This window comes from Pelophylax lessonae (assembly GCF_965119305.1).
Source record: "Pelophylax lessonae genome assembly, chromosome: 12".
NCBI classification, from domain to species: domain Eukaryota; kingdom Metazoa; phylum Chordata; class Amphibia; order Anura; family Ranidae; genus Pelophylax; species Pelophylax lessonae.
The window spans coordinates 22,811,554-22,836,257 of NC_138779.1; the positions used below are offsets into that span (position 1 = coordinate 22,811,554).

Consider the following 24,704-nt stretch of genomic DNA (forward strand, 5'->3'; position numbering starts at 1 on the left):
CCCCAGCCACGTACAACACCACGGGTACCAGATAGGTGACAACGAGCACCCTGGGATGCCTGCTGTGGTTGGTGTTCCTCCTCCTCAAAGCCACATTCCTCCTCTGACTCCTCTTCCTCACACTCCTCTTCCAGTGTTGCCGCAGGTCCAGCAATCGATGGTAAGGCTGTTTCTGGTGGTGGTGATGGTGACCACAACTCTTCCTCTTCCTCTTCACGCTCATCTACGGCCTGATCCAGCACTCTTCGCAGGGCACGCTCCAGGAAAAAAACATATGGGATGATGTCGCTGATGGTGCCTTCAGTGCGACTCACTAGGTTTGTCACCTCCTCAAAAGGACGCATGAGCCTACAGGCATTGCGCATGAGCGTCCAGTAGCGTGGCAAAAAAATACCCAGCTCCGCAGAGGCTGTCCTAGCACCCCGGTCATACAAATACTCGTTGACCGCTTTTTCTTGTTGGAGCAGGCGGTCGAACATTAGCAGTGTTGAATTCCAACGTGTCGGGCTGTCGCAAATCAAGCGCCTCACTGGCATGTTGTTTCGCCGCTGAATATCTGCAAAGTGCGCCATGGCCGTGTAGGAACGCCTGAAATGGCCACACACCTTCCTGGCCTGCTTGAGGACGTCCTGTAAGCCTGGGTACTTCTGCACAAAACGTTGCACAATCAGATTCAACACATGTGCCATGCACGGCACATGTGTCAACTTGCCCAAATTCAATGCCGCCAACAAATTGCTCCCGTTGTCACACACCACTTTGCCGATCTCCAGTTGGTGCGGGGTCAGCCACTGATCCACCTGTGCATTCAGGGCGGACAGTAGTGCTGGTCCGGTGTGACTCTCTGCTTTCAGGCAAGTCAACCCCAAGACAGCGTGACACTGTCGTATCCGGCATGTGGAATAGCCCCTGGGGAGCTGGGGGGGTGCAGTTGGTGTGGAGCAAGACGCAACAGCAGAAGAGGACTCAGCCGAGGAGGTTAGCAAAGAGGATGGAGTAGGAGGAGTAGAGGAGGTGGCAGCAGGCCTGCCTGCAAGTCGTGGCGGTGTCACCAACTCCTCTGCAGCAGAGCCACGCATTCCATGCTTGGCAGCCGCCAGCAGGTTTACCCAATGCGCAGTGTACGTTATATACCTGCCCTGACCGTGCTTTGCAGACCAGCTATCAGTGGTCAGATGGACCCTTGCCCCAACACTGTGTGCCAGACGTGACATGATTTCTTTTTCCACAATAGAGTACAGGTTGGGGATTGCCTTTTGTGAAAAATAATTTCGGCCGGGTACCTTCCACTGCGGTGTCCCAATAGCGACAAATTTTTTGAAGGCCTCAGACTCCACCAGCTTGTATGGTAAAAGCTGGCGGGCTAAGAGTTCCGACAAGCCAGCTGTCAGACGCCGGGCAAGGGGGTGACTCTGCGAGATTGGCTTTTTGCGCTCAAACATTTCCTTCACAGACACCTGACTGTGGGCAGGTGACGAGCAGGAACTGCTGAAGGTGAGAGGCGGAGGGGCGGGTTGTTGATAGGGGGCATGGAGGACAGCAGTGGTTGACGTGGCTGAAGATGCTGGACCAGGAGGAGGATGGTGGCTTTCAGTTTGTGTGCTGCTTTTACTCATGTGTTGATCCCATAGGCGTTTGTGATGTGAGATCATGTGCCTTCGCAAAGCAGTTGTACCTAGGTGGGTGTTGGACTTCCCACGACTCAGTTTCTTTTGGCACAGGTTACAAATGGCATCGCTGATATCAGAGGCAGACACACAAAAAAAATGCCACACTGCTGAGCTTTGCAAGGACGGCATTCTGGTGGTGGCAACAGCTTGCGTTGATTGGCGTGCTGTCTGGCTGACCCCGGGTGCCGAATCTACATGCTGTCTGACTGCGCCACTAGCTCCTTGCGATGACCTCCTCCCCCTGCTTCCAACTCGTCTCCTCCTCCTCTCTGTCTCCCCATCTGAACTTTCCCCCTCTTCTTCTGCTCTTCGAGCAGGCACCCAGGTGACATCCACAGACACATCGTCATCATCAGCCGCTTCACTTGACAACTCAGCAAAGGCAGCAGCAGCAGGTACAACATCATCATCATCACAATGTACGTCCATGTGTATAATGCTGCCTGACTGAGACATATCCCCGTTATCTACATCCTCTGGCACTAATAGTTGCGCATCACTTATTTCTTCAAACTGATGTGAAAATAACTCCTCTGACGGATCAAGTGAAGCGGCTGTGGTGCTAGTGTTGGTGGTGGTGCCGGCGGGCTGGCGAGTGGTAAATTGAGAGGTGCCCGAAGCTGAGCTGGAGGAGGATGGTGCATTAAGGTTCCGAGCGGAAGCTGTAGACGATTGGGTGTCCTGTGTAAGCCAGTCAACTATGGCCTCAGAATTTTTTGAGTTCAGGGGCTGTGGTGGCCTCTGAACACTGGGCATTATTCTAGAGCCTAAGGAAATCACAGCACCACGACCACGACGGCCCTTGCGGGGTGGCCTGCCTCTGCCTGTCATTTTTATTTTAATGTGTTGTTACTGTTGTACTATGAGTGCAAGCTGCTGTGCCACCTTATATATCAGTGGTGGGTGGGCAGTGGCACAGTACACTCTCTGTGGACCTGACAGCAGTCACTGGCACCCAGGCAACTGCAATTTAAAAAATATATATATTTTTTTTTACTTTGCAAGCTGCTGTGCCACCTTATATATCAGTGGTGGGTGGGCAGTGGCACAGTACACTCTCTGTGGACCTGACAGCAGTCACTGGCACCCAGACAACTGCAATTTAAAAAATATATATATATTTTTTTACTTTGCAAGCTGCTGTGCCACCTTATATATCAGTGGTGGGTGGGCAGTGGCACAGTACACTCTCTGTGGACCTGACAGCAGTCACTGGCACCCAGGCAACTGCAATTTAAAAAAATATATATATATTTTTTACTTTGCAAGCTGCTGTGCCACCTTATATATCAGTGGTGGGTGGGTGGGCAGTGGCACAGTACACTCTCTGTGGACCTGACAGCAGTCACTGGCACCCAGGCAACTGCAATTTAAAAAAATATATATATTTTTTTTACTTTGCAAGCTGCTGTGCCACCTTATATATCAGTGGTGGGTGGGCAGTGGCACAGTACACTCTCTGTGGACCTGACAGCAGTCACTGGCACCCAGGCAACTGCAATTTAAAAAAATATATATATTTTTTTTACTTTGCAAGCTGCTGTGCCACCTTATATATCAGTGGTGGGTGGGCACACAGTGGCACTGCAGTGGGCACAGTACACTCTGTGGACCTGACAGTCACTGGCAGCCCAGGCAACTGCAATAATAAAAAATATTTTTTTTTTCAATTTATTGCAACAAGATGCTGTGCCAACGTATATATATCAGTGGTGGGCAGTGCACTGCAGTGGGTACAGTGCACTCTGTGGACCTGACACAGCACTCACTGCAATTATGACAGAGAAAAAAAAAATATTTTTTAAAATGCCAGGTACTGTGCCTGTGCCACCCGAAATGAGTGTGGTGTGCACACAGTACAGTCTGTGGTAGGTCTGTGGCCTCTCACACACAGCGGGCAGGCAACTGCAGTGTACAATAGATATATATATATATATATATATAAAGAAAAAAATCTATTACCTTACCAGCCCTTGAAAGGGCTTTTGGGGACACTATATATATATATATATGTATATATATAAAAATAAAAAAATCCTCAATTACCAGCCCTTAAAAGGGCTTTTGGGGACACTAGATAGATATAGATATATATATATATATATATGAAGAAACAACTCAATTACCAGCCCTTAAAAGGGCTTTTGGGGACGCTAGGTATATATATATATATATATATATAAAAAAAAAAAAAACACAAATACCAGCCCTTAGAAGGGCTTTTTGGGGTGCTGATATTACAGCAGTAGTGGACCAAGAACACTGCAAGACCAGGAACACTGACTAACTGTCCCTAGCTTAACAGCAGCAGCAGCAGCAGCAGCTCTCTCCCTATTCTCACTACACACACTGCTTCAGAATGATCTAAGATGGATGCTGCCCTTGCTTATTTATAGGAGGTGGGAGGGTGTGGGAGGGAGGTACGCTGATTGGCTGGAAATGTGTCTGCTGACTGTAAAGTTCAGGGTCAAAGTTTGCCTCAATGATGTCTTATGGGGGGCGGACCGAACATCGCATATGTTCGCCGGCAGCGGCGAACGCGAACATGCTAAGTTCGCCGGGAACTGTTCGCCGGCGAACAGTTCTATACATCTCTATTTATGGACTTATAATATGGACGTTTATTGCACATTGGTGTATCACTAGTCACCTTCTGGACATTTTTTGTTTTACACGATTTGCATACGTTTTCATTTTTTTGCATTATTATTGCATTTTTGGTTTATTTGTTTACATCATTTTGTATGTTGCACATATGCACTAGGGCAGCGCACCTGATTTCTTTACCTATTCTACAACATACACTCTAAGGTAGCAGCACACCCTATATTGAATCAGCGCACTTTCCTACCCACCACATTCTATTTTAATTTATTAGCTTATTTGGAGTTGTTGTGTATTTGGCCTTGATTGTTCCGCTGCAATTACTATTTACTTAGAATTGTTTGCACTGATTAGTTTTAGTTTATATTTAAGGTCTTACTTATGACTTAATTCCACAGTACACGCTATCATCGGAGACCATTGATGCCCTGAAGAAGCCCACCTTTGATGTCTGGCACTGGGAATACAACGAGGTGTGTTTTATATACGAATGTACACATTAACCACTTAAGCCCCAGAGGATTTGGCTGCTCAAAGACCAGGGCCTATTTTGCGATTCGGCACTGTGTGATTTTAACGGACAATTGCGCAGTCGTGCGATGCTGTACCCAAATAAAATTGACGTCCTTTTTTTCCCCACAAACACAGCTTTCTTTTGGTGCTATTTGATCACCTGTGTGATTTTTACTTTTTGCGCTATAAACAAAAAAAGAGCAAAAATTTTGAAAAAATAACAATATTTTTCACATTTTTTTTTATATGAAATTTACACAAAAAAAAATGTAAAAATCAAAAATTTTTAACATTTTAGGCCAATTTGTTTTCTGCTACATATTTTTGGTGGAAAAAAATCGCAATAAGCGTATTTTGATTGGTTTTGCGCAAAAGTTATTGCATTTACTAACTACGGGAAAGATTTATGTCATTTTTATTGTTTTTTTTTAATGGCGGAGTAATGGCGGCGATCTGCGATTTTTTTTTTTGCGGGACTACGACATTGCGGCGGACAGATCGGACCCTTGGCTGACAATTTCTACACTTTTGGGGGTACCAGTGACATTACTAAAGTAATGAGTGCTATACATATGCACTGTTACTGTAAAAATGACACTGGCAGGGAAGGGGTAACTTTATTAGAGATCCAGGGGTTAAATGTGTCCCTAGGGGCGTGCTTCTTACTGTCAAGGGGCGTGGCTTTTGATGTAACCACAGAGACATAGGATCCTACTATTCCTACATAGCAGGATTGTATGATCTCTGCAGTTACACCAGGGAGAATGACAGACGGCTTTGTTTACATCAGCCGCCTGTCTTTCTCCCTCTCCTGCGGGAGATTGCGAGTGACCGGCGGACATCAGAGCCGCCGGTCACTCGTGCTGGAATGTCAGGGAACGAGCGGGGGTGGGAGCGCGCCTCCGGCGGCATGCGCTCGCCCCCTAGAGGCTCGTGGGCGAGCGACGTACCGGTACGTTGCTTTGCCCAGGAAGGGCTGACTGCCGCCGTATATAGTCGTGCGGCAGTCGGCAAGTGGTTAATGGTACACAGCCCGTTGAGATTTTCATGCAAGCATAGCTATAGTCTGCCAGACCACATCACCATTTAAACCTGCCTGCCCTTCTTTATTAGTCCATTGAATGGTTTCACTTATCACTTATTACTGATTAGTGGCAACACAAACTTCCTATAGAAGTTCTAATAATTTTTGTGCAATTGCAAAAAAATGTTGTGAGTTTTACCTTTGATTTCGAGATGGACAAATGTGAATGTCATCTTGGAAGGGAATTACATTCATTGTTAAAACTGAATTTGATCCAATACGAGACAAGAACATTTTTCTTCTTTTTTCAAAATGCTTTTATCTGCTTACTTCAGAAGCAGCAGCAGGTGCTGGTCCTCCCTGTCCTGAATTTGAGGGGAACCCACAGAGCCCCTTTCCCCCTCAGTAGATCCACCTTAACCACTTAAGCCCCAGCCCTATTTCAGACACTTTTTGTTCACAAGTTAAAACCAGTATTTTTTCCTAGAAAACTACTTAGAACCCCCAAACATTATATATATATATTTTTTTAGCAAAGAATCTGGAGAATCAAATGCCGGTCATTGCAATATTTTTTGTCACGCAGTATTTGCGCAGCGGTCTTTAAAACACCATTTTTTTTTAAAAATTACAAAAAATCACATTTCACTGCATTTAAAAAATACTAAACAGTAAAGTTAGCCCATTTTTTTTGTATATTGGGAAAGATGATGTCACGCTGAGTAAATATATACTCAACAGGTTTAAAATTGCACACACCCGTGAAATGGCATCAAACTACGGTCAATAGAAATCTCAAAAGGCGACGCTTTAAATTTTTTTTAACGGTTACCAGTTTAAAGTTAGAGTGTAGCTCTTTTTTTATAATTATTGCCCACGCTCTGGCGATCGCGGCGATACCTCACATGTGTGGTTTGAACAGCGATTTAATTCACGGCTCGACTTCCGTATATGTTTTTTTTCGTGCGCGAGCTAACGGTGACGGGGGCTGCTAAAATTTATTTAATTTTTTTTCCTATTTATTTTATTTTTTTTTTTAACTTTATTACAGGTTTTTTAAAAAAAAAAAAATCTGATCACTTTTATTGCTGTCACAAGCAATGTAAACATCCCTTGTGACACCAATATGCAGTGACAGGTACTCTTTATGGAGGGATCGAGGGTCTAAAAGACCCCAAACCCCTCCATTACACTTCCATGTATGCAAAACTCCGAAAACGGCATTTTTGCATACAGCCGTTTTTTTAAATTTGCTGCCTTTTGCAGCAGAGAAACACGGAAGTGACGTTATGGACGCCGCCTCCGGGTTACGCCATCGGAGACCCGCTTCCGGCTTTGATCGGGACTCCATCCAGCTGGCGGACGTGCCAGCTGGGTGCTCAGATCTCCCGGTGGGACGGGAGGCCCGGGCGAAGTCACGGAAGGCGGCAGGAGGGGGGGGGGGGGTACGTCCCATCCCGCTCACCCGGGTAACGATCGAGCGGCTCCCGAGCCGCATCGGTCATTACCGACGGAAAGCCGACCGTTGGCTGTAAACCATGGTACCGGGATGGTGCCTCTAGCTAGAGGCATCATCTCGGTATTACACCGCAAAGTCTGCCAACGTATATATACGTCAGTTTGCGGTAAGTGGTTAAACCACTTTGGGTGTTCCATTGGGTTTGTCAACCCTTTTTATGGCTACTCTTAAGGCCCGTACACACTTGATGGAAATCGGACGAAATATCCTCTGATTTTTCTCTCTCTTGCTCAGCGTTCATTACAGTTTTTAGTTGACAGTGCATAAATGTTCACGAAATTTCTCGTCTGATTTTTTTTTTTTTTTTGGGGACATTTGTTCCTAGACTTCCGGGTCGTCAGCAACTTCAGATCATGCGCGGTCTTTCGTATCCGATTTTTCATGGATGTACCGCATACACATTAAACGAAAATTGGTCGTCTGGGGACGGCCGATAAAAATTTTGGTGTTTGTCCCTCCTTTTCTTTTTCGTTGAGAATGTCGGCATCGGCTGCTGAAAGTTGTGTACACACTAGTCGAAAATCGTAGGATTTTACCACAGGATGGGAATTTTCGGCAGATTTTCTAATAGTGTGTACCCCACTTAAGTAACTAAAATCTTATTCACAGGAACACTCAGTAATGAATTACATTTTCCATGATTACCTTTTGGAAATCAAACTATAATTTACAGTAACATCTAGTAATAAATCACCTTTTGTACAATCAATACCATTAGGACTTGTTAGGATGAAGCTTGAGGAGGAACTCAGGGGTGACAAAGTTGAGAAAGATTGGCCTAAGCAGTTGTAAATGAACCCATTTACCTGCATATGAATCCCTCTGTTTTGTCCACACAGATGCTGAGCTGCCTGGAGTTTATGTATCATGAGCTTGGACTCGTACGAGAGTTTAACATGAACCCCATCACTCTAAAACGCTGGCTGGTAGGTGCCCCAAAAGGTTTTCCTTTATTTATTCATGTTGTCTTATCAGTTGCAGTCAGTTACCGCTTGCATTAGGATTATGTATAGCAGGGGTCTCCAAACTTTCTAAACAAAGGGCCGGCATTCTGTCTTCAGGCTTTATAGGGGCCAGACTGTGGCAAGTGTGACTAGAAAATGTTCTGGTGTCGGTGGCAGTGAACAATGCCCCATCATTGATGTCAGTGAGAGCAATAGTGCCTCCTTTATAGTGTCTGTGAGAGAAAGAGCATCCTATTATTGGTGTCAGTGAGAGGCATAGTGCCACATCATTAGTGTCCATAAAAGGAATAGTGCCACGTTATTGGTGTCCATAAGAGAAATAGTGCCCTATCATTGGTGTCAGTCGGAATAGTGCCTCAACATTTGTGCCCATTAGCGAAATAGTGCCCCATCAATGATTTAAGTAGGAGGAATAGTACCCCAATTTTGGTGTCAGCTGGAGGAATAGTGCCCCATTATTGATGTCCATAAGAGGAATAGTGCCCCATTATTGGTGTCCATAAGAGGAGTAGTGCCCCATGATTGATGTTCATAAAAGGAATAGAGCCCCATCGTTAGTGTTAGTGGGAGGAATAGAGCCCCATTATTGGTGTCCGTGAGAGGAATAGAGCCCCATTATTGGTGTCCGTGAGAGGAATAGAGCCCCATTATTGGTGTCCGTGAGAGGAATAGTGCCCCATTATTGGTGTCTGTTAGAGGAATAGTGCCCCATTATTGGTGTCCGTTAGAGGAATAGTGCCCCATTATTGGTGTCCATAAGAGGAGTAGTGCCCCATGATTGATGTTCATAAAAGGAAAAGAGCCCCATCATTGGTGTTAGCGGGAGGAATAGTGCCCCATTATTGGTGTCCGTGAGAGGAATAGTACCCCATTATTGGTGTCCATAAGAGGAATAGTGCCCCATTATTGATGTCCATTAGAGAAATAGTGCCCCATCATTGGTGTCAGTGGGAGTAATAGTGCTCCATTATTGGTGTCCATGAGAGGAATAGTGCCCCATTTTTGATGTACATAAGAGAAATAGTGCCCCATCATTGGTGTCAGTGAGAGGAATTGTGCCCCATTATTGGTGTCCATGAGAGGAAAAGTGCCCTATCATTGATGTCCATAAGAGGAATAGTGCCCCATCGTTGGTGTCAGTGGGAGGAATAGTGCCCCCTTATTGGTGTCAGTAAGAGGAATAGTGCCCCAACATTGGTGCCCATTAGTGGAACAGCGCCCCATCGTTTATGTAAGTAAGAGGACTAGTACCCTATTATTGGTGTCAGTGGGAGGAATAGTGCCCCATCATTGGTGTCCATGAGAGGAATAGTGGCCCATCATTGGTGTCCATGAGAGGAATAGTGGCCCATCATTGGTGTCCATGAGAGGAATAGTACCACATCATTGGTGTCCGTGAGAGAAATAGTGCCCTGTCGGTGGTGTCCATGAGAGGAATAGTGCCCCCATCATTTGTCTTAATAAGAGGAATAGTGGCCCATCACTAGTGATTTGTAGTTGCTGACTTTTAATTTTTTTTTCTTAAGACTGGAAATCCTCTTTAAGTAGTGTGGGTTATGCTAGTAGGTTGATTGGCTCCTGTCTAAATTGGCCCTAGTACGTGTATTTATGAATGTGATATATGGGACCTACGATTATAAGCTTCTTGAGGGTAGAGACTGGGGTGAATGTGCAAGATGTAAAGCTCAGCGTTAATTTTCTGCTTTCCATAAATACCTGTAAGAAATGGAAAAAAAACTTCATGCGATATAAATAAGTGCGTATGTTTTTGTTTCAGTTATGTATCCAGGAGAACTACAGAAGCAATCCATTTCACAATTTCCGCCATTGCTTTTGTGTTACCCAAATGATGTATGGAATGATTCACCTCTGCCAGTTAAAGGTCCAGTAGACACCTTCTCTCTTTTTTTTGTAACTGTATTAGGATTGCATGCCACCAACAAACCGTAGATGAGATATATCAATGTATCACTGCCCCCATAGGAACTGCTGAGTATGAAGATCTCTGGGTCCCCCTCTGATTATCCTGCAGCCAGATGATTAAGTATTTTTACACAGTCAGTTGCACACTCATCAACTCCTTATCCAATGACCAGTCTAGGGGACTTGTTTTTTTTTGTGTTTATTGGTAGAACTTGGATAGAAGGGATTAGTGGGATACTCCAACTTGAAATATGCACAAAAAAGGACAACTCTCACTTGGCCTCACTTAAGCACTTGCCGACCGCTCACTGAGCTGGTACTGCGGCAAAGTGGCTTGATTCCGTCCAGCGACGTAGACCTACGTCGCTGGACTCCTCCCCTTGTGGGCGGCGCGCGCGCGCCGCCGGAGGCTCGCTCCCGCTGTATTCAGTCACAGCGGGAGTCGGGCCAGGGGAGGAGCGGCGGTTATCACCGCCGCTCTTCCCTGATCGTCGGGGATCGAGTGTGGCGATCCGCCCACTTGTGTAAACAAAGCGGGCGGATCTCCTAAGTGACAGGCAGGGACAGATCACAGGATTCAGCATAGCTGAACCTGCGATCTGTGTCTGTGTCACACAGTCCCCTCCCCCCACACACGTCAGTAAGCACCAGGCATACATTAACCCCTTGATCACCAATAAAAGTTAACCCCTTCCCTGCCCATGTCATTTTTACAGTAACAGTGCATATTTATAGCACTGATTACTGTAGTAATGTCACTGGTACCCCCAAAAGTGTCAAAAATGTCAGTCAAGGGTCCGATCTGTCCGCCACAATGTCGCAGTCCCGCAAAAAAAAATCGCAGATCGCCGCCATTACTAGTTAAAAAAAAAAACAATAAAAATGACAAAAATCTTTCCCGTAGTTAGTAAACGCAATAACTTTTGCGCAAACCAATAAAAAAAAACAATAAAAATGACATGAATTTCCCGTAGTTAGTAGCTGCGATAACTTTTGCGCAAACCACGCTTATTGTGATTTTTTTTACCAAACATAGGTAGCAGAAAACAAATTGGTCAAAAATTTAAAAAAATTTTGATTTTTACATTTTTTTTGGGGGGAATTTCATATAAAAAAATGTGAAAAATATTGTTATTTTTTCAAAATTGTCGGTCTTTTTTTGTATATAGCACAAAAAGTAAAAATCGCACAGGTGATCAAATACCACCAAAAGAAAGCTCTGTTTGTGGGGAAAAAAACAACATACATTTAATTTGGGTACAGCGTCACACGACCGCGCAATTGTCCGTTTAAATAACGCAGTGGCGAATTGCAAAATAGGGCCTGGTCATGAATGGGGTAAAATCTTCCGGTCTTAAAGCGGTTAAAAATACGCTCATTGAGAATTTTTTTGTCAAAGATATGTAGCTAAATATATTTTGGCCTAAACATATGACAAAAATTGAATATATTGGATATTTTTTAACTGTCAAAGTAGAAAAATATTGTTATTTTTTCAAAATTGTCGCTTTTTTCTATTAATATCGCAAAAAATGAAAAGCGCAGAGGTGATCAAATACCGCCAAAAGAAAGCTCTGTTTGTGGGAAAAAAAGGACGTAAATTTCGTTTGGGTATGGCGTTGTATGACCGCGCAATTGTCAGTTAAAGTCGCACAGTGCCGAATCACAAAAAGTGGCCTGGACGTAAAGCAGGAAAATCCTCCGGTCCTAAAGTGGTTAAAGGGTGCCATGAATAAAAAAAGGTTGAGAAACACTGGTGTAAAGGCAGGCGTCCCAATACTTTTGACAATATAGTGTGCATGATTGTTTGTGTGTATTGCACCTTCACCAAAGTCACAATTTCCCCTCTTCATTCAGGAGCGTATGACGCTTTTACAATTGGGAGTCCTCATGACAGCCGCTGTGTGTCACGATCTGGACCACCCCGGGTACAACAATACGTAAGTTGCAGCTCTTTCCCTCCAGCTGAGATGATAGAAATATGAACACATCCTAGTTACTCTAAATATATATATATATATATATATATATATATATATATATATATATAACTGTTTTGTAAATCTTACCCACACAAGATACCAGATCAATGCCCACACGGAGCTGGCAATCCGCTATAATGATATATCGCCCCTGGAGAACCATCACTGCGCCGTGGCGTTCCAAATCCTGGCGCAACCAGAAAATAACATCTTCTCCAACGTGACCCCTGAAGCCTTCAAACAGATCCGACAGGTGATGTGTACTGCAGGAGCATGATGGGGGGGGGGGGGGGGGGGTCTATCACGTTTAATTTTTTTTCCTTAATCAGCTTGCATTGTCTAATATACACTGCAACAAAAAATAAAGGAACACTTTTTCAGAGTATAGCATCAAGTCAATTAAACTCCTGGGATATTGATCTGGTCATTAAAGTAGCAGAGGGGGTTGTTCGTCAGTTTCAGCTGCTTTGGTGTTAATAAAATTAACAACAAGGGCACTAGATGGGCAACAATGAGAAGACCTCCAAAACAGGAATGGTTTTACAGATGGAGGTCACTAAAAATTTTTCCTCTACTCATCTTTTCTGACTTTTTTTTTCACTAGTTTTGCATTTGGCTAGGGTCAGTGTCACTACTGGTAGCATGAGGGGATACCTGGACCCTGTAGAGGTTGCACAGACAGTCCAATTCTGATCGGGTACTGAAGCCTTAAAGGTGCCAGATAAAGAAAAAATTACGACATTCAAAACAGCCAAACTATTTCAATGCTTTTAAGTGCAAAGGAGCGATTTGGGGTCTTTTAGACCCCAGATCCCCCTTTAACCGCTTGCCGACCGCTCACATGGATACTACTGCGGCAGTGCGGCTCTCCTGGGTCTACGTCGCTGGATTCCTCCCCCTCTCGGCAGTGGTGTATTTAGGTTTTGTGCTGCCCTAGGCCAGACTACATTTGTGCACCCCCTAATTTAACTACGACCATCCCTTTACTTTCAAGGCCACACCCCTACCTGTTTCAGTCCCGCCCTGTCATCTGTAAACCACTCTCCTTCCTCGTTAGGCTTCACCTTTTCCTCTTAGAGCTCCACCTCTTCCTCTCTGTACATTAAAGGTGGGTACAAAGTGCCCACTTGTATATTTGTACATTGTATTGTATTATATTATATTGTACATTGCGGCGGACAGATTGGACCCCTAACTGACATTTTTGACACTTTTGGAGGGACCAGTGACATTACTACAGTAATCAGTGCTAAAAATATGCACTGTTACTGTACTAATAACACTGGAAGGGAGTGTTTACTAACTGTGGGGGGGAGGGGCTTTTGAAATGACCATAGAGACCTGTGTTCCTAAATAGGAGGATCACAGGAACTCTGTGATCATTTCAGAGAGAAGAACGGTCAGTTGTGTTTACAACATCTGACCGTTCTTTTCTCTCAGCGGGGAGCAATTGTGGCCACCGGCCCTATGGATTGGAGTCCCCGCTGCCTAGTGTGGGCGGCCCCCTAGAACCACGCGTGCGACCGACGTAGTACTACATTGGTTCGCACAGCTGAGCCAGCTTGCCGCATTAAAACTGCAGCAGGCGGTCGGCAAGTGGTTAACCACTTGCCGACCGCCTACCGCAGAATTACTGAATAGCTGAACCTGCGATCTGTGTCTGTGTCACACAATCCCCTCCCCCCACACACGTCAGTAAGCATGAGGCACACATTTAACCCCTTGATCACCAATAAAGTTAACCCCTTCCCTGCCAGTGTCATTATTACAGTAACAGTGCATATATATAGCACTGATTACTGTAGTAATGTCACTGGTACCCCCAAAAGTGTCAAAAAGGTCCGATCTGTCCGCCGCAATGTCGCAGTCCCGCAAAAAAAATCGCAGATCGTCGCCATTACTAGTAAAAAAAAAATAAACAATAATAATATGACAAATCTTTCCCATAGTTAGTAAATGCAATAACTTTTGCGCAAACCAATCAAAATACGCTTATTGTGATTTTTTTACCAAAAATATGTAGCACAAAACAAATTGGCCTAAAATGTTAACAATTTTTGATTTATAAATTTTTTTTGGGGAATGTTATATATCAGAATGTGAAAAATATTGTTTTTTTTTTTCAAAAATTTTCGCTCTTTTTTCAAAAATTAAAAATCACACAGGTGATCAAATACCACCAAAAGAAAGCTCTATTTATGGGGGGAAAAAAGGACATCAATTTAATTTGGGTACAGCGTCGCACGACTGCGCAATTGTCCGTTAAAGTAACGCAGTGCCGAATCGCAAAATATAGCCTGGTCAGGAATGGGGTAAAATCTTCCGGTCTTAAAGCGGTTAAAAATACGCTCATTGAGAATTGTTTTGTTTTTACATTTTTTTGGGGGGGAATTTCATATAAAAAATGTGAAAAATATTGTTATTTTTGCAAAATTGTCACTCTTTTTTTGTTTATAGCGGATGATCAAAAAAACGCACAGGTGATCAAATACCACCAAAAGAAAGCTCTGTTTGTGGGGAAAAAAAAGACATCAATTTCATTTGGGTACAGCGTCGCACGACCGTGCAATTGTCCGTTAAAGTCACGCAGTGCCGAATCGCAAAATAGGCCCTGGTCTTTGAGCAGGAAAATCCTCCGGGGCTTAAGTGGTTAAAGCGTGACATGTTAGGTATCTATTTACTCAGCGTAAAATCATCTTTCACATTATACAAAAAAATTGGGCTAACTACTTTTTTTTTTTTTTTTTTTTTTTAATTCATGAAAGTGTATTTTTTCCAAAAATATTGGATTTGAAAGCCATGCTTATGTCCTTATATGGCCTCCTTGGCTATGAGTTACAGCCTTAAAATGCATTAGTGAGCCACATTTATTAATAAGAAAATATGTAATATGCAATTTCCCCATCAGTGTTTAATACAAATGCGATAACCTTTTGAACCTCTCATCCATTCTCTTCCTGGCAGGCCATCATCCGTCTGATTCTAGCAACAGACATGGCAAAACATGGAGATATTCTGGAGGCTTTTAAAAAGACTGTGCCCAACTTTGACTTCTCCAATGAGGAACATGTGAAAACTGTGAGTGTGAACTAATGCAAGGTCTACAACTACAAACTTGGGGTTTTTTGAAAGCAAAGTTCGGGCAGCGTTTGTTGCCCACAGCTACCCGATTCCTGTTTCCATGTTTCCATGATCCCACTCTGCAGTAGTAGAAAAGGTCTGGTTTCCAAGGGCAATGACAGCAATCCATCAAGTGCTATGATAATGATGGCCCTCTGTCATTTTTCAGCATGATAGCACAGACATTATAATGTTACCTATTTTACAATGTTGACGGCCAGTGGCAGTCATAGTGCCTCCAAAATAAGTGGTACTATTTATATTGCTTCAACCTAATAATAGAGCCGGCAACTCCAAAATCCAAGAAAATTGCTTTTTTTGCTTACATGATTAGAGAGTATAAAAAGGTCTAACGCGTTTTGGCAGGAAGCCGTGATCAAGGCTACCTGACGAAACGCATTAGCCTTTTTTATACTGTCTAACCCTGTATGCAAATAAATACATTTGCATGGATTTTGGAGTTTCCGGCTCTATTATTACAACCCAATTCCAAAAAAGTTGGGACACTGTACAAATTGTGAGTAAAAAAGGAATTGGACTAATTTACAAATCTCATAAACTTATATTTTATTCACAATATAATATAGATAACCTATCAAATGTTGAAAGTGAGACATTCTGAAATGTCATGCCAAATATTGGCTCATTTTGGATTTCATGAGAGCTACACATTCCAAAAATGTTGGGACAGGTAGCAATAAGAGACCATAAAAGTTAAATGTACATATAAGGAACAGCTGGAGGACCAATTTGCAACTAATTCGGTCAATTGGCAACATGATTGGGTATAAAAAGAGCCTTTCAGAGTGGCAGTGTCTCTCAGAAGTCAAGATGTGCAGAGGATCACCAGTTCCCCCAATGCTGCGCCGAAAAATAGTGGAGCAATATCAGAAAGGAGTTTCTCCTTCCTTTTCTAAATTGCAAAGAGTTTGAAGTTATCATCATCTACAGTGCATAATATCATCCAAAGATTCTGAGAATCTGGAACAATCTCTGTGCGTAAGGGTCAAGGCCGGAAAACCATACTGGATGGCAGTGATCTTCGGGCCCTTAGACGGCACTGCATCACATACAGGAATACTACTGTAATGGAAATCACAACATGGGCTCAGGAATACTTCCAGAAAACATTGTCGGTGAACACAATCCACCGTGCCATTCGCCGTTGCCGGCTAAAACGCTATAGGCCAAAAAAGAAGCCATATCTAAACATGATCCAGAAGCGCAGGCGTTTTCTCTGGGCCAAGGCTCATTTAAAATGGACTGTGGCAAAGTGGAAAACTGTTCTGTGGTCGGATGAATAAAAATTTGAAGTTCTTTGTGGAAAACTGGGACGCCATGTCATCCGGACTAAAGAGGACAAGGACAACCCAAGTTGTTATCAGCGCTCAGTTCAGAAGCCGGCATCTCCGATGGTATGGGGTTGTATGAGTGCGTGTGGCATGGGCAGCTTACACATCTGGAAAGGAACCATCAATGCTGAAAGGTATATCCAAGTTCTAGAACAACATATGTTCCCATCCAGATGTCGTCTCTTTCAGGGAAGACCTTGCATTTTCCAACATGACAATGCCAGACCACATTCTGCATCAATTACAACATCATGGCTGCGTAGAAGAAACAGAACAGTGATTTGGAAATATGCTGAGTTTATCTTTTTTGTGTCTGTTCCCTACTGCAGTGGTTATTAATTTGGAACCACTAATCAGGGGAGTAACTACAGGGGTTGCAGGGGTTGCAATTGCAACCGGGCCCCATGCTCCAAGGGGCCTGTGCGGCTCCCCTGTACACCTGGATAGGAGGGACGGCGGGGGCAGCATGTAGAGAAATCACTGTCCTCCTTTTTCCTCCTGATCATGGAGCGTAATTACAGGGGTTGCAGGGTTTGCAATTGCAACCGGGCCCCATGCTCCAAGGGGCCTGTGTGGCTCCCCTGTACACCTGGATAGGAGGGGCGGCGGGGGGCAGCATGTAGAGAAATCACTGTCCTCCTTTTTCCTGCTGTAGCTGCATGAGGAAAATGGAGGAGATTGGTTCCTCTGAATGCTGCCCCCGCCACTTCTCCTATCCAGTTCACTTGTGTTCTGCTGTCTCTGGGCCCCTGTGTGCTCCCCTGGTTCCCCCCCCCCTACTGTGCTGCCCCCCCCCGACTGTGCTCCCTCCCCTCTCCTGCCGGCCGCTGCAGGGGATTTGTCACAATAGAGAACCAGGAAGGGGTCGGTAAATATGTAATTTACCAGCTCCTTCCTTTTCTGAATGGACAGAGTCATAGTCAGTGATATTGTAAAAAAATAAAATAAAATGATAAAAAATAATACAATTAAAATACCAAAAAATAAAAACTACTGACACCAGTGGGTGAACTTCCAGGATCACAAAGGTCACACTTGTGACCGGGCCCTGGCATTCCACCACCGTGGGGAGGCCCCAAGATGGCAGGAAGGAGGCCCACTGCAGAACTTGTGAAAGGATCCTGCTGCGGGACCCTAATAAAGGGCCCAGCTATGAGAGTAAAGGGCCCCAGGATCAGTGGGAAGAGCCCTAGGCTTGAAGGGAAGCGCCCTAGCCAGGGGTCCGGGGGGCCCTTCATGGTTTCTTGCACCGTGGCCCTGAAGGTTCTAGTTATGCCTCTGGTTGAAGCTATTTATTCATGGAGACCCTCTGACATTCCATGTGACTCTTTTCTCTCCTTTAGCTGCAGATGATGCTGATAAAATGCTGCGATATCTCCAATGAGGTGCGTCCATCGGAGGTGGCTGAGCCCTGGGTGGACTGTTTGCTGGAGGAGTACTTTATGCAGGTCAGTTTAATCTTCAGTAGAGCGCAGAAGCTGCACCAAGGACTCTGCATGCATTGGGGACTGGGCCGTATCTGTGTAGCTGGATGTCACATCGCGGCACGGTCGCCTGCAAGGTCTCTGCCTCTCACAAGATACAATCACAAATCTCCTTAAAGGGAAACTATGCAGATAGAAATGACGTGTGGGAATAACTGAGGTCCTGCAAGTTGAAGTTAAAGATTGCAGAGGCCTCAGGAGAGACTCCATCTTTTCCTAACATTGGTCATAGGACCCCGATTCCAAAAAAGTTGGGACGCTGTGTAAAATCTACATAAAAACAGAATGTAATGATTTGCAAATCTCATAAACCCAAATTTTATTCACACTTGAAAATCAGATCAAATGTTTAAATTCATTTTTAAATTGACGGCAGAAACACGCCTCAAAAAAGTTGGGGTGGGGCCATGTTTAGCATGTTGTAGCATCCCCTTTTCTTTTACCAACACTCTGTGGATGCTGGGATTTTGTTCCATTCTTGCCTGATATAGAATCCTAACTGCTCAACAGTCTTGGATCTTCTTTGTCGTATTTTGCATTTCAAGATGCGCCAAATATTTTCAGTCGGTGAAAGGTCTGGACTGCCGGCAGGCCAGTTAAGCATCTGGACTTAAACATGTGCAGAACGAAAAAATTTGTTTTGTTTGGTTTAGGTTAGATATTTCCATTAGTTAGTTTAGTTGAATTCCCTTAGATTGTTTTCCGAATTTATTTTGTTTATTTGAATCAAAATTCAAATTTTACAAATTCGTTCCCTTTGAATTATATTCAAATTATATTCAAATTTCGAATCAAATTCCATTTGAAATAAAATTTATTCTATTCGAAATCAGAATTTTGGAAAATCATTATATTCTTTCTATTTTATTCTATTATTTTTCTATTCCATTGTTTTTTTTTATTCTATTCTTTTATTTTCTATTCTAATCTTTTCTATTCTATATTTCTATTTCCTATTTTTTTTCTATTCTTTTCAAATTTATTCTATTTGAAATTTGAATTTGGGAAAAGAGTTATATTATTATATTGATTCTATTTTTTTCTATTGTTTATTCTAATCTATTCTTTTCTATTCTAGTCAATTATTTTATTTTCTATTATATTTTTTTCTATTCTATTCTTAATTTGAATTTCAGAAGATGGGTATATATATATATATATATATATATATATATACTTTATTCTATTCCATTGTTTTTTTTCTATTCTATGTTATTTCATTCTATTTTATTCTTGTCAATTCTATTCTTTTATCTTCTATTCTATTCTAATCCAGTGGTGGCTGGTGCTCAAAATTTTTTTTTTGGGGGGGGGGGGGGCGCAAACAGAAAAATGTAATAGGCATTGCTTTGCGGCAAAAAACGCTGTAAAAAATTGCGTGACTTTGAGGTCGCAAAAGTGTGAAAGGGGCCTTCAGTAATTAAGGTATAGTGTGCCCCCTTTCAATGCAGAGAGACCAGCGTGCCCCCTTTCAATGCAAAGAGACCAGCGTGCCCCCTTTCAATGCAGAGAGACCAGCGTGCCCCCTTTCAATGCAGAGAGACCAGCGTGCCCCCTTTCAATGCACAGTGACCAGCGTACATGCCCCCTTTCAATGCAGTGACCAGCGTACATGCCCCCTTCAATGCAGAGACCAGCGTACATGCCCCCTTCAATGCAGTAACCAGCATACATGCCCCCTTCAATGCAGAGACCAGTGTACATGCCCCCTTCAATGCAGAGACCAGCGTACATGCCACCTTCAATGCAGAGATCAGCGTGCGTGCCCCCTTCAATGCAGTGACCAGCATACATTTCCCCAATGCAGAGATCAGCATGCGTGCCCCCTTACTTACCTGGAGCAGCAGTGGCGGCGGCGGGAGGCTTCTCCTCAGTCCCCCGGCGTGGCTTCTCCTCAGTCCAGGTGGCGCGCCTCCTCCAGTCCTCCCGCTACCGCCTCCTCCTCGGCCAATGCCATGGGGTTTGCCTTGCGGCCAATCAGGAAGAGCGTATCGGACGTGCTTCCTGATTGGCCAGGAGGAGGATCGGTGGGACAATAGCAAATTTTCATTTGCTATTGTCACACAATGGGTGGCCCCGACTCCACCCTTTGCATCACCCTATTAGAGCCTCTGGCTCTAATCAGGTGATTTAAAAAAAAAAAAAAAAACCCATGAAGCTCCATGCGTCCGGCACCCCTGCATGCAGATTAGGGGGCCGGACGTATGGATGGGGGGGCGGCGCCCCTGCGCCCTCAATACACCGGCAGCCACTGTTCTAATCTATTCTTTTCTATTCTTTTCTATTCTTTTCTATTGTATTCAAATTTATTCTATTTGAAATTCGAATTTCAGAAGATGGTTATGTTTGTTCTATTGTCTTCTATTCTATTTTTATTCTATTGTATTATTTTCCTTTATTTGCTATTATATTTTATTCTGTTCTTTTATTTTCTATTTTACTATATTTTGTTCTGTTTTACTCTATTCTTTTATTTTCTATTCTCTTTTTTGTTCTTTATTTTTTTCTATTTAATTTTTTTCTTTTCTTTTATTTTCTATTCCATTTTTTTTCTTTTCAATTATATTATTTTCTATTCCATTCCTTTATTTTCTATTCTATTGTATTCTCTTCGGAAATTTGAGTTGGATAATGAGACAATGACGTGCCAAGGAAGAGCCGTTCCTCTCCTCACACTGTCAGAGTGTGTGGCGAGGAGAGCCGATCAGTGGCTCCTCCTCAAAGGGGTGTCCAGGACAGGTTATCAGTGCCCTGATTACAATAAAGAAAAAACACCAGCATCAGTGACACCAATCAATGCCCATCAGTGACACAAATCAGTGACCCCTATCAGTGCCCACCAGTGACTTCAATCAGTGTCTATTAGTGATGGCAGTCAGTGCCCATCAGTGCCGCCTATCAGTGCCCATCAGTGCCGCCTATCATAGCTCATCAGTGCCACCTATCAGTGCAGCATATTAGTGCCTCCTCATCAGTGCCCAAAAGTGCCACCTTATCAGTGCCCATAAATGCTGCCTCATCAGTGTCCATCAGTGCAGCCTCATCAGCGTACATTTTTGAAGGAGAAAAATTACTTATTTACAAAATTTAGTGACAGGAATTAAGAAAAACTTTTTTTTTTTCAAAATTTTTTCTTTTTTTATTTTTTAGTAAAAAATAAAAAACTCAGAGATGATTAAATACCACTAAAAGAAAGCTCTATTTGTGTTAGAAAAAATGATATAAATGTCACATGGGTACAACATTGCATGACCGCGCAATTGTCATTCAAAGTGTGACAGCACTGAAGCTGAAAATTGGCCTGGACAGGAAGGGGGTGAAAGTGCCCTGTATTGAAGTGGTTAAACGTGTGCAAAAAAAAACCCCTGCAAAAACAGCTCTGGCAGCAAAAAGGTTAAAGTCTGCAATTTTACATTGAGGAACATTATTCAGAAATTGTTTGTCAATTTTTAAATGCAGCTTTTCACAGATTGGTGAATCTCTACCATTCTTTACTTCTGAGACACTCTGACTCTCTAGGATGCCCTTTTTATACCCAATCATGTTAATGACCTGTTGCCAATTAGCCTAATTATTTGCATGTTCTTCCAGTTCCTCCTTGTTAGTACCACTTAGAGCCCATTCACACTGATCCGACTTGGACCACGACTTGTCAGCCTGACAAGTCGCGGTCCGTCGCGCTCCCATTGTTCGGTACAGGAACGGTTCTAATAGGAGCGACACAAGTCGCTCCGACTTAGAAAAAGGGTCCTGTACTACTTTGGGGCGACCTGGAGTGACTTGCATAGACATTCATTTTATGAAGTCCGTGCAAGTCTCGCCAAAGTCGCGGTGCACGCGACTTCACAGGTCGTTCCCGAAGTCGTGCCGCTGCAGTGTGAACCGGCGCTTCCTTTGCCAGCTTTTTTCTGCCCTGTCCAAACTTTTTTGAGACGTGTTGCTGCCATCAATTTTCAAAATTACTTTATTTTTTCCTAAAATGGTCCATTTTCTGAGTTTAAACATTTGATGTTTTCTATTTTTTTTTTAATCAGAGAATTTTCTATTTTCTATTGTAAATACAATTTGGGTTTATGAGAATTGTACATTTCATTCTGTTTTAATGTATATTTTACACAGAGCCCCAACTTTTTGGAATTGGTTGTACAACCTGGAGTTCCCGTAAGCTTAGTAAATCACCACTTCCACGATACAGCAGTTACACTATATTACCAAAAGTATTGGGATACCTGCCTTTACCCGCACATGTACTTTAATGGCATCCCAGTCTTAGTCCGTAGGGTTCAATATTGAGTTGGCCCACCCTTTGCAGCTATACCAGCTTCAACTCTTCTGGGAAGGCTGTCCACAAGGTTTAGGAGTGTGTATGAGAATGTTTTAAGGAACTCTTAAGGCGTCAGCATACCAAGATATTTTGGACAATTTCATGCTCCCAACTTTGTGGGAACAGTTTGGGGACGGCCCCTTCCTGTTCCAACATGACCGCGCACCAGTGCACAAAGCAAGGTCCACCCCAAACTCGCTCATCCATGTCTTTATGGACCTTGCCTTGTGTACTGGTGTGCAGTCATGTTGGAACAGGAAGGGGCCATCCCCGAACTGTTCCCACAAAGTTGGAAGCATGAAATTGTCCAACATGTCTTGGTATGCTGACGCCTTAAGAGTTCCCTTCACTGGGCCAAGCCCAGCCCCTGAAATAACCCAACACCATATCCCCCCCCTAACAAAGTCCTTTGGGTTCAATATTGAGTTGGCCCACCCTTTGCAGCTATAACAGCTTCAACTCTTCTGGGAAGGCTGTCCACAAGGTTTAGGAGTGTGTCTATGGGAATGTTTGACCATTCTTCCAGAAGTGCATGTGTGAGGTTAGGCACTGATGTGGACGAGATGGCCTGGCTCGCAGTCTCCGCTCTGATTTATCCCAATGGTGTTCTATTGGGTTGAGGTCAGGACTCTGTGCAGGCCAGTCATGTTCCTCCACCCCAAACTCGCTCATCCATGTCTTTATGGACCTTGCCTTGTGCACTGGTCCAAATCATTTGGTGGAGGGGGGATTATGGTGTGGGGGTTGTTTTTCAGGTGTTGGGCTTGGCCCCTTAGTTCCAGTGAAGGGAACTCTTAAGGCGTCAGCATACCAAGACATTTTGGACAACTTCATGCTCCCAACTTTGTGGGAACAGTTTGCAAAGTTGCCAACAGTCACGGAAGCTGATTGGCTACCATGCACAGTTGCACCTGTTTCTGAGTGCACCAGTTTTACTTTCAAAGATTTTTATTAAGTTTTAACAAAACAAAATCCATCAACAGATAAAAGCATTTAGCCATATAAATTGGTAGGTAACTTACAGAAAGCTTCACCATACAAGTTATGACCTGTGGAGTGAAAAATGTCAGCCATAATCAACAATGCAGGTAAAGAGGCTCCTATGGAGGAAGAGCAACGTGAGTAAAAGTAGAACATCATGCAGTCGGGGGGGACCCCCCTGACCCCCAGGCAACCCCAATGGGATGAGTGCACCAGCTTTAGTAAACCCCCCCCCTCGCCATAGTGTCTTCCACAAGGTCAGTGCACTCCTCTGGTCACACATTCTGGTCTTCACTGGAAGCTTCTATCCTTAGTCCAGGAACCAGGTCACAAACTGCCCCTCCCAAAATGACCCCGGATACCGCAGATGATTCCGGTTATACGAGACACCCAGTCATCAGGCAGTGCATCAAATGTAGACTAAGTAGTATGATATGTATTTTACAGAGTGATCGGGAGAAATTGGAGGGTCTTCCAGTTACGCCCTTTATGGACCGAGATACAGTCACCAAACCCAAAGCCCAGATTGGATTCATCAAGTTCGTGCTGCTCCCCCTGTTTGAGACGATGATGAAGGTATGAGAAGTGATCAGATTACGTGGATAATACAGATTTCTTTGATATGATTGTCTAAATCGGTATTTCCCAACCAGGGTGCCATGAACACAACCTCACCCAAACCAACCTTCCCGTGCTCCTATGTCTTTTCTGGAGCATAGGAAGGTTGATTTGCATGAAGTCTCTTCTGGTTCTGATCAAATTAAAGAAGATGGGACGCTTGAAGGGAACAACAAGCACAACCTACTTGATTAAATTAACATGAGAACCCCCACTTCCCATCTGAGCCCCCCCCTCCCCCCATGCCAGAGTCTCCCTATCACATCAGAGATCTCCCTATACATTAACCCCTTTACGCCTAAGGGAAAAACAAATATTAATGCCTAAGCACAATTTTGCAACTTTGATATGTGTTAGTAAAACTGTATGTAGCACTGCCCCCTTGAGGACTGCTGGATTCCACTCCTTTGGGTCCCCCTGGGATACCATTAGCAATTTCAACATGTATAGATTAACACTTTACTTCTTGGCTCAGTCAATGATCAGCCTAGGGGTATGTAGTTGTTTTTGGTGTTTTATTTAAATTAGGGATGGGAGAAGAGAATAGTGGGATACTCCAAATTAACTATTCACAATGCGGATGACTCCTACTTCTGATGATGCAGCCAGGCTGCTATTTCACCCT

General features: G+C 43.7%; 1 protein-coding gene across 1 annotated transcript in view; it reads left to right on the forward strand.

The window, feature by feature from the left end:
• The window catches only part of LOC309567833 (high affinity cGMP-specific 3',5'-cyclic phosphodiesterase 9A-like), a 107,290-nt gene that overhangs the window by 66,222 nt on the left and 16,364 nt on the right, over positions 1-24,704 (forward strand). Inside the window, exons 9-16 of the mRNA XM_082273319.1 lie at positions 4,673-4,747; positions 8,170-8,256; positions 10,073-10,177; positions 12,076-12,158; positions 12,297-12,453; positions 15,165-15,278; positions 18,016-18,120; positions 23,909-24,037. Of these exons, the coding sequence (XP_082129445.1) occupies positions 4,673-4,747; positions 8,170-8,256; positions 10,073-10,177; positions 12,076-12,158; positions 12,297-12,453; positions 15,165-15,278; positions 18,016-18,120; positions 23,909-24,037 (855 nt within the window). The remainder of the gene's footprint in view (positions 1-4,672; positions 4,748-8,169; positions 8,257-10,072; positions 10,178-12,075; positions 12,159-12,296; positions 12,454-15,164; positions 15,279-18,015; positions 18,121-23,908; positions 24,038-24,704) is intronic.